Here is a 10,257-nt window from a genome sequence, read left to right on the forward strand (position 1 = left end):
TGAAGGTACCCCCATGTGACTGGCATTCAGAAGAACTCCTGATGAACAATTCCATAAGATAAGAATTACTTATCACCCCCAATCACTCATATTTATAGCCTCCAAACATACCACATGATATGAGATGGATACATTCACAGACATTAACTTTTTATCCACTGCAGCTGTGCAATACACATAGGACAGTTTCTGCACAGTGCATCTACACAAGACATTACATGCGTGACATTTATGGAGGGGCCAAGGATAGAAGTGCCGGGCCACTACACATCCCATTGCTTCTAGTCTTTCCTTGTGCAAATGAGAATAGGGCTGATCCTTCTGCCCTGTCACAACCCTTCATATATATGTAGACAGTTGTTAGCTAAAGGAGATATAGAGGTATGAGTAGCCGGGCCCTTGTGACATATATAAGAAGACACCAGTATTATAAATGGCATATGGTAGGGGTGGCCTTTTAATAGATTTTGCATTGAGTCCAGGAGTTTCTACTCTTGCCCCTACAAAGGTAACATCCGTTATAAAGATCTGACTCAAATCCAAAACCCAATAGGCATACTGTGGACTTGAACTGTGGCTGCAAAAAAGCTTCAGCTGAAATGCCCATTCACATGTGTTGTTGAAAATTTTTGGTCCAGAATCCACACCTACAATTTGCAACCAATGTACCATGTCTAAATACGGCCTTAAAATGGCCTAGACTAGATACAATTGTAACAGAAAGTATTAGGTAATTGCACGTTTTTAGTCATCTCATTCACTGACTGCAAAGACAAAGTTGTACATGTTCATATTATACAATAGTGAAACTTTCTTTACATAAAGCCATTTAATGTGGCCACCAGAAAATGAGTGATGTGATACATTAGTAGTTAGGAAGAGGGGCTCATTCCTGCTATGGCGCCCTTTGCTCTTTTAGTATAGCAATAAATGGCAGCCATGATTTATAAATAGGACATAGATGCCATATCTTCTCTTTTGCATGCGCCATTTTCCTGCTGTATTGGTAGATTGGTAGAGGAGCCTCAGTGTCCGAAAAGGTTGATTTTCACAGACTATAAACCAGACATGATGACAACGTTTGTGGGGTGAAATGTTCTGCAGGTGGTGGGGGTAAGATTTGTCCATTTTATTTGACGTCAAATGCTTTTCCTGTTTTTATTGCACTTATTTCCTGTTTTGGATATTGCAGCAAATGTATGGTGACATTTTCCCCAAAGGAAGTTACCCAAGCTGTTTTCTAACAGGAGATGGGACATTAAAGGGAAACTTACCTTTATAAGAATTTTTGACATGTCATAGTGACATGTAAGAAGTTTTCATCAGTGGGGGTCCAGGTACTGAGCCCCCCACCTATTGCTAAAACAAACAAGCAGAAACGCTCATCAGAGCGCTCTGCCCATTTGGATGTTTCCGCAACTGCTCAGAACATTGTATGGGCTCCATAGAAAGTCTATAGAGTCTGTACACTACTGGCAATGACAGTTGAAGGGGTATAACTTTCGGTTAAATGGTTCTGCCCATTTGTTTTAGCAATTGGTGGGGGTCTCAGTACTTGGCCCCCCACCAATCTGACTTATAACATGTCACTATGACATATCAGAAGTTTGTAAAAATGTCAGTTATACTTTAATTTCTGGAAGAACCTTTAGTAAACCGGGGGCACACTACCATATTTTGGCGGCCGTATGCATCCATAATACAGAAGTGTGTCCTGGCCTGACTTGGGCTACAAGCATCATATATTCTGTATTACGGATGCAAAAGAGCAGCTGAAATACAGAAGTCTACACCAGGCCCTATGTGGAGCTTTACACAGAATAGAAGATGCTCAGCAACAGAGCATCAGAGTTCTCATTGTTATTTTCCAAGATATGTAAATAGGAGATTAAGAGGGTTAGGGTTTCTCCTTGTGGAAACCACCTAGTATGGTAGGTATGAGGAGACTTATAAAGCCATGCAAGGCTCCTCTGGGAAAATTAGAATGCAAATGAGAGATGGTACCACATCATAAGCCTCTAACCCAGCCAGAAACTTACTAGGCTTGTTAGAAGGTCGGACATTGACTTATAAGGGAGTTCCTTCTAAGAGGTGGTGCTGCAGAGACATTGTACCATCTCTCATTGGCATACCAAATTTTGAAGAGGAGCATTTCATGGACTTATAAGTCTCCTGGAGTCTACGAGGTGGTCTTCACAAGGAGAAACTGTACCCTTCCTAACTATCTTTCAGTCTGCATATGGGATGTCTGATGGCCATTCCTACTTTAATGTACAAGTGTCTGTCTCCTTGTACACTAATCAAACTGGACAAAGAAGTTGCAGAAGAGTGGCATAAGACAGACACAACAAAAGGGAGGAAGAAGATAAGGGCCACGTCTCTACAAATTCAATTTATAATAGAATTATACTAATTTTTAGGCATATAAAACAAAAAAACAAACAATATACAGGCAAGACAAACACGTTTAACTCTTTCCAATCCAATTTTGGATTCAGGGTTTCCTAGGGGGCTTTCTCTTTCTGCCATTATACAGTGGCGCCATCTGCTGGCTAGAGCTAGTACTGCAGTATGTGACATGCCCCAAGAGAGGCCCCAACAACAGAGCGGCCAGTAATCTACAGTAAGAATACCCTGCTGGACGTCTTCCAACATCGGAGCTGTACAGCCTTCAATCAGAATGTCTTCAGACGTCAGACAGTGGATTGGAAAGACTTTAGGCCAGTTTCGCACAAGTGTATTGTAACACGTCTGTAATATGGATCTGTAGTACGGACAAGCTACAGATCGTACTGCTACTGTATGTCATCAGTATTTCATCATTTAACTTTGTATTTGTTTTTATTGGTTTTATTTTCTACTGGGCAAATATGGATTAGCCCAGAAGAAAATATTACCAGTGAATACAATTATGGAGGTAGATACAGCTGAAATAATGGTGACAATACTGATGACATACGGTTGCGTCTGTATTTTAATCACTTTCCTTTTACTACAAAAAAACAAAGTCAGCACTTGCAACAAATAAATTAAATGGGAAGGTGCAAGTAAACCATGTCTGTGACAAATACCGTAACAAGAATACAGATAGTCCCCGACTTGCGAACGTTTGATTTACGAACTTTGCAAGTTATGAACAATCTGTCCTGCACAGTATGATGTAATGCTATGGCATTACATCATACTGTGCAGGGACCGGACAGGCTTCTATCCGGTCAGCCGTGTGCTTGATAGGCACTCTGCATAGGCAGCCCTGGGGCCTTATTGCAGGACACTGTACGGGCCACCTGAACGTCGGATACCGGCTGTTTCTTACAGCTGGCACCCGGCGGCAGCAGTTCCGACGAACCGCGCCGTTTGTCGGAACTAATAACACTTCAAAAACCACTCTGACAGCTATATTTAAAGTGTTAACAGTTCAGTCGAGCGTCGGGGCTCGACGGAACTGCTGCCGCCGGGTGCCCGCTGTAAGAACAGCCGGTACCCGACCTTGTATGGAGCGGGATCCACCCGCGATCCCGCTCCATACAAACATTTGTTCGGACTTGCGAACAAATGTACTTGCGAACAGGTTCCTGGAACGGAACCTGTTCGCAAGTAGGGAACCATCTGTAAATGCTTCACAATTGTTGTTTATACTAGCTGCATAAACAATGCAAGGTTCTTAGTACACAATTTGATCAAAACGCGTAGGCACATCTGTTATGTCCAGGCAAACCATATTGGATGAGTTCCTAATGCTATACACATCTCTCTTTGGGAACAAAGCCTCCAAATGGACAGGCAAGCTATAATATAAATTATATAAACCTGTCCCACAGTCAGCTGTCAATGGCAGATAACAGAGAGAGATAATGTCCTAGACCTTAAATACTGTTTCTTTCAGCAGTACATACATCAGCTCAAGACATTATTGTCCTTCCTGGTCTCCAGATGGGTGACTCTAAGAATTTCACCATCACTCAGAAATATGGAGAAGTAGACGCACAATAAAGGAGGGGAGCGAGCAGACAGAGGACATTCCCTCTAAGAGAAGCCAAGATGATGAGCTGGAAGCTGTCTCTGCTGTTCTTCTCTGCGGTCACATTACACGGCTGTCTCTCTGGTACTGCAGAGCCTGAGGACCAGGATGAAAACTTTATAAGAGAGATCGTCACCCTCTACAACCAGATGGAAGGGGTCACATACTTATATAAGTCCTTGGACCAGCTCCCCTCTGTTCCACTGCAGGTAAAGCACATAGCAAGGGATTGTACCCAGAATGCATTTCATTTAAAAGGTATAACGTATATTAGATAACTGCATATAGAAGCTTTATTTATGCTCCATTCACATCCAAAGCAAATCTGCTGTTTGCTGCTGGGAAGTCATTAGAAAGCTGAACTCTGGGTGCAGAATTACTGTATTACCCGAGCTCTGAAAATGTACTCCTATCTGGTAACAGGATACCCGAAGAAGTGTGAATACAGCTCTGAATGTGACTGGAGTAGAAGACACAAAATTAATTAGTAGACATGATAATTTATAAGGTTCAGTGATATTTATTCTACATTTGCAATAACTGAATTGTCGTCCTATGAAAGCTACAGATGAAACAGTAAATGGATAATTATGTGTGAAGAATATAATACATTGTAATTGGAAGCTCTTGAGGCTTCGGTGTTCTCTTCACCAGGTAAAGTGTATTACTATGGCAGGATTCACATGGGCGTATGTGTTTTTACGTTTGCCCACATTTGTGCGCCTATTAAGATGGCACAGGCCCGGCGCATATATGCCGGGCCCGCAATGCCGGGCTCTGCTAAGCTGTCTCCCCCTTCCGTCCCCCTCGCTGGCTTTCTGCAAAGGAAGGAGGTGGGATGGGGCGGGAGCTACTGTGCTCAGCTCCTTCTCCGCCCCTTGTCGCAGTCAGCAATGGGAGGGGGCAGGATGGGGTGGGAGCTTAGCAACCAGCTCCCGCCTCTCCCATTGCAAACAGCCGGCAAGGGGCGGAGAGGAGGAGGGAAATGGGTGGGAGCTTAGCAGTCATGCTGCTAAACTCCCTCCACCCTCCCTTCTCCGGCAGCTGTCATAGGCTTCCATAGGAGTCTATGTAGCCGCCGGCGGTGTAAAAGCCTGACCAAAATGCGCTATCTTGGCCGGCCAGGCAATTTAACGCTGCGGGAATACGCCCATGTGAACTGATGCATTGTAAACCAATGCATCAGAGGGGCAACGTATATCGGCTGGCCGTGAAAGCGCAGCAGATATACGCTCGTGTGAATCCAGGCTAATGGTGCGTGTGTGTGTGCCGTACATAGCTGGGCACAAAACTGTGCACCCAAGTACGTGCACAAACACTCGTGAATAAAAGTCTGTGCAGCATTGCTTTCAATGGGGCAACGGCTGCTGCCAGCACCCTCATTGAACGCAATAGGATGCCGGAGACCCCTGCAGTGATTTTCAGGGAAGGTCTTGAAATATAAGCCCTTTCCTGAAAATCACCCATGGTTTGTGTAAAAACTAACAAATATATATATATATATATATATATATATACACTCACCTCTCCGCCGCTGCCGTGTAAATATTCCCCACAGGAGTCCCCTTGTCACTGAACAATGTGGCAGCACTGTCACAGTGTTCAGTGACAAGGGGACTCCCCGCAGGGAGTAAAGATTTCCCTGTCGCAGCTGTCACAGCTGTGGGAGAGGATCGCGATGTTCTCCCATTGCTTTTAATGGGATCGGCACTTCTGCAGTCCCATTGAAAGCAATGGGATTCCGGCAAGCCCTGCAGGGATTCAATAAATGCCCAAAAGCTACCTGTGATTAGCTGAGTGCTGTGAGCAATCACAGGCAGCACTTAGCTGTCATTCAATAAATGGCTGAGTGCTGCCTGTGATTGGCTGAGCGCTCAGCCAATCAGATACAGCCCTTTCAGCTGGTGGGGATTTTAAATCCCTGCCTGCTGAAACAGAATCAGAGCAGTGCAGGGAGAAGACAGGCTGAATGCGCCTGAGCCCTGGCAGCTAAGGAGAGGTGAGGATATATTTTTTTTATATTTAAAGCCCTTCCCCGAAAATCTCTGCAGGGCTTGCCGGCAGCCCATGGCTTTCAATGGGACTGCAGAAGTGCCGGTCTCATTGAAAGCAATGGGAGAACATTGTGATCCTCTGCCACAGCTGTCACAGCTGTGGCAGGGGATCCTTTACTCCCCGAGGAGATGAAGAAATCCTCTGCCACAGCTGGGCAGTCCCCTTATCGCTTAGCACTGTGACAGTGCTGTCACAGTGTTCAGTGACAAGGCGACTCCCCGCTGGGGAATATTGACGCGGACCACGGACCTATGGTGCACGCATGTCCTATGTTTTGCAGGTATTTCCATTTGCACGCCTGTAAAACACGGACATGTGAACACACCATAGGGAAGCAATGGTTCTAATAGGCTCGTTTTTGTGTACACACATAAACACGCTCGTGTGAATCCACGCTAACAATGTATATAAACGTGAAGCCGATAATTTATATGTTTATCCCTCTCCTAATGACAGGGGGATGAAAACGACAAAGGCTACATCATTAAAGAGACGGAGTGCCTGAAATCTGGGAATCCTGATTTATCTCAATGTGATTTCAAGCCAGACGGAGTAAGTACCGACACACTGCAGCAAATGTGCATCATAAATACAAAACAATCATAGTTTTTTTTTTAATTAGATAATTTTATTTTGAAATTACACTTTCCAATACAATTACCTCTTAATTTCTACACACAGAAGCATAATATACATGGAACATAGCGTTACTCCCCCCCCCCCCCCCCCACACACACACACGATACAATCAATCATAACTATATTTAAGCAAACCATAATCTCCCCCCCCCCCCCCCCCCCAATAAAATATATATATTTAAACACATACAAAAGGGAAGAAGATAGAAACTAACTCTTCTCCACCTGCTTACCTCTCTCCCACACCCCCTCCGAATCCCATCAATGTTTCTACAATACCTCGATGCAACGAGTAATGCGAGTTGGAAAAAAAAGCGTGAAGCTAGGTCCTGCCTGTAGTTTTTCTACGTCCTATCTTTTTCTTACACGTGGTATTAACGCGCGAGAATCACGATAGTGAAAGTGAAACCATTGATTTCAATAGTTTCGCTTTTTCCTATTATGCGGCCATGATTTTCACAGCCGCATAACTAGACTAAAGCAGACCCATGTGTTTAAGCCCTAAACCACAATGATTGGGGCAGCAAGGGGGACTTTGTCTAATGCTACAATGTGTCTTCCTGTTAGTTAGACCAAATGAACAGTGTTGCATTAGGATCCGCCCCTCCCATGACTCCACCCCTTCCAGTCTACAGCTGCATTCAACTCATCCTTGTTACATTCTAGGATGGGTTTCTCCCAGGCTGCATGGACAGCGTCCATTGTATTCCTGGAGAACCCCTTACACTGTATTCACATTAGCATATCCGATTTTGGGACATTAAAAAACAACAACTTTCATCCATGTGTATGTTCATATTGCAGGTGTTGCTTTTTGCTTCTCCGTTTCATCCGCTTTTTTCACTCTAAGGCCTCATGTCCACGGGCAAAAGATGATTTTAAGTGAATTTTAAAAAATCTGGAGCATGAAAAAAAATGAACATGCTCCATTTAGGTGCGGGTCTTCCGCGCAGACGGCTCCTGCAGGCTTCTATTGAAGCCTATGGAAGCCGTCCGGATCCGCGGGAGACCTAAAATCTGAATATACTCACCTGCTCCAGATCTTCCCTTCAGAAAAAAAATCAAATCTTGAAGGGTAAAGAAAATTTGATTTGTTGTGAATTATGTGTTTCGAGGACTTTAATGCCTCTGGGTGATCACTTGGCTTTTGTAGTTTTTGGGTGGTTCTGATCAATGCTTTGCAGGCTGTCGGGCCAATAGGGCGCAGTAGAAGATAGTGACTATGGTGGTATTTGAGTCAGTCTCAATGTATGGTACTCCTTATATTCAGCCCTCTTGTAGTTGGGCCCAAGCGATAAATGGTCCTGTGCTTTCACACAGGAGCGATCATCTCTCAGTGAATGGAGATGGAGTGGGCCAGGAAGCCTCCCGCCCGCCTCCATTCAACAGGCAGTCGTTCATAGATGAGCAACTGCCTGTTTACACAGGCAGCTTGGCGTATGATTTATATGCCTGCACAATAGTCGCTCATCACTCATGTTGTGTAGCCATTTACACTGAACGGTTATCGCTCCCTTTTACCTTCTGTGTCACGTATGGATTGTGTGATATCATCATTCATCTTCATGTGATGAGTCATTTATATGTGGACTCAGGTTATGAGATGATTATTATCGGTTTCTCATTTCAGTAGATGATAAATAATTCATGTCTCTGGATTTTGCAGGATGTGAAAATGTGTGCTCAAGATGTGGATGATGACATAATGTGCGTCAGAGTGCCCAAGGTAAGACAAGTATAAAACGAGATTTCTTCACTTTCTGTATTGTAGGGCAATTCTACTCTTTGGGTGGAGAAGTATACAATGTATCAGCTGCTGAGAAGTTTTAACACTACAGAGAGGCTTCTCCCTTTTTTATGACCCCCATTCTTTATAGTGCTCATGTTGGTGAAGCCTTTAAGATGGATCTGGATTCCTAGTTACTTCCTGACAACCCTGTGGCTACTGGTCATCTAGAAAGTCCTGTCTTCTGTTTAGAATTTCTCTAAGATGTGTCTTCATAAATTCTCAGGTTGTCTTCATTTATCTCCTTGTCATTCATCCTTTTCCCCTTATCTCCAGTGACGTATCTAGAGGGGTGCAGAAGTTTCAGCTGCACCTCAGGCCCCAAAGCCCACAAGTATAGATGGGATCTGTCTGACATTTCTCAGGTGGATGCCTCTTCCAGGGTCCATCCTGCTCCACCAATATAGATGAGACCTCTCTAATATTCCTCAGGCTCATGCCTCTTCCAGGTTTCGGCACCTTTTTATGGTCTCTAAGCTCTGAGTACTTGCAAAATTTACTAGTAACTTGTTCTATGGATTCTCTGCAATGAACATTTTTATTTCTTGTTTCTTTCAGGAGGCCCGTCTCAAGAGGAGCTTAAAGAAATGCAAAAAATTAGCCTGCAAGTTACTCCGAGGAGCAGGAAGTGTCATTGGTACTGTAGTCCACGCAAAATTTGGTCGGGGCTGAAGCTCTTTGGTCTCCGCTTCCTTTGTAGTAGAGCCAGAGATGTAGTAGAGCTTGCATCTAGTATTTCATTCCTGTAAAGAGAATGTTTATGTTAGCTTTGTGTAATCAAGTAAATGCTAAAGCCGCTAATGTTTGTTGTATAACCGTTAATGTCTTATTATACAAATGTATTGTCTGAAAGTTGTAATAGACACTGTTGTGGCCTTTTAATGCAGTACGTCTCCACCGTAAGTATGGGTTGGCCAGGCTCAGCTACAGGTAACGCCCAGGTCACACCCAGTGCTCCCAAAAGATCCCGCACACACTTTCCGAGGTGCGGCCATGCCCACCTCCCAATCCAATTCAAACCATTAGCTTTGTGTAATCAAGTAAATGCTAAAGCCGCTAATGTTTGTTGTATAACCGTTAATGTCTTATTATACAAATGTATTGTCTGAAAGTTGTAATAGACACTGTTGTGGCCTTTTAATGCAGTACGTCTCCACCGGAAGTATGGGTTGGCCACTTTCCGAGGTGCGGCCATGCCCACCTCCCAATCCAATTCAAACCATTAGCTTTGTGTAATCAAGTAAATGCTAAAGCCGCTAATGTTTGTTGTATAACCGTTAATGTCTTATTATACAAATGTATTGTCTGAAAGTTGTAATAGACACTGTTGTGGCCTTTTAATGCAGTACGTCTCCACCGGAAGTATGGGTTGGCCAGGCTCAGCTACAGGTAACGCCCAGGTCACACCCAGTGCTCCCAAAAGATCCCGCACACACACTTTCCGAGGTGCGGCCATGCCCACCTCCCAATCCAATTCAAACCATTAGCTTTGTGTAATCAAGTAAATGCTAAAGCCGCTAATGTTTGTTGTATAACCGTTAATGTCTTATTATACAAATGTATTGTCTGAAAGTTGTAATAGACACTGTTGTGGCCTTTTAATGCAGTACGTCTCCACCGGAAGTATGGGTTGGCCACTTTCCGAGGTGCGGCCATGCCCACCTCCCAATCCAATTCAAACCATTAGCTTTGTGTAATCAAGTAAATGCTAAAGCCGCTAATGTTTGTTGTATAACCGTTAATGTCTTATTATACA

The 10,257-nt window shown here is 43.9% G+C and overlaps 1 protein-coding gene across 1 annotated transcript; it reads left to right on the forward strand.

The window, feature by feature from the left end:
• Positions 1–4,035: 4,035 nt before the first annotated feature.
• On the forward strand, positions 4,036–9,990 carry LOC136586768 (cathelicidin-6-like). Its single transcript, XM_066584981.1, has 4 exons — positions 4,036–4,230; positions 6,533–6,628; positions 8,382–8,441; positions 9,060–9,990. The coding sequence occupies exons 1-4, from the start codon at positions 4,042–4,044 to the stop codon at positions 9,171–9,173; spliced, it is 459 nt and encodes a 152-aa protein (XP_066441078.1). The 5' UTR covers positions 4,036–4,041; the 3' UTR covers positions 9,174–9,990.
• The last annotated feature ends 267 nt before the right edge of the window (positions 9,991–10,257 follow it).

Source organism: Eleutherodactylus coqui, chromosome 12 (genome assembly GCF_035609145.1).
Source record: "Eleutherodactylus coqui strain aEleCoq1 chromosome 12, aEleCoq1.hap1, whole genome shotgun sequence".
NCBI lineage: Eukaryota > Metazoa > Chordata > Amphibia > Anura > Eleutherodactylidae > Eleutherodactylus > Eleutherodactylus coqui.

Excerpts from the sequence above, each read along its gene's own strand:
- LOC136586768 (XM_066584981.1), top strand. The coding sequence starts at position 4,042 with ATGATGAGCTGGAAGCTGTCTCTGCTGTTCTTCTCTGCGGTCACATTA. Across the intron at positions 6,629-8,381 it reads GTGATTTCAAGCCAGACGGA|GATGTGAAAATGTGTGCTCA; the intron begins GTAAGTACCGAC and ends TGGATTTTGCAG. Across the intron at positions 8,442-9,059 it reads TGTGCGTCAGAGTGCCCAAG|GAGGCCCGTCTCAAGAGGAG; the intron begins GTAAGACAAGTA and ends TGTTTCTTTCAG.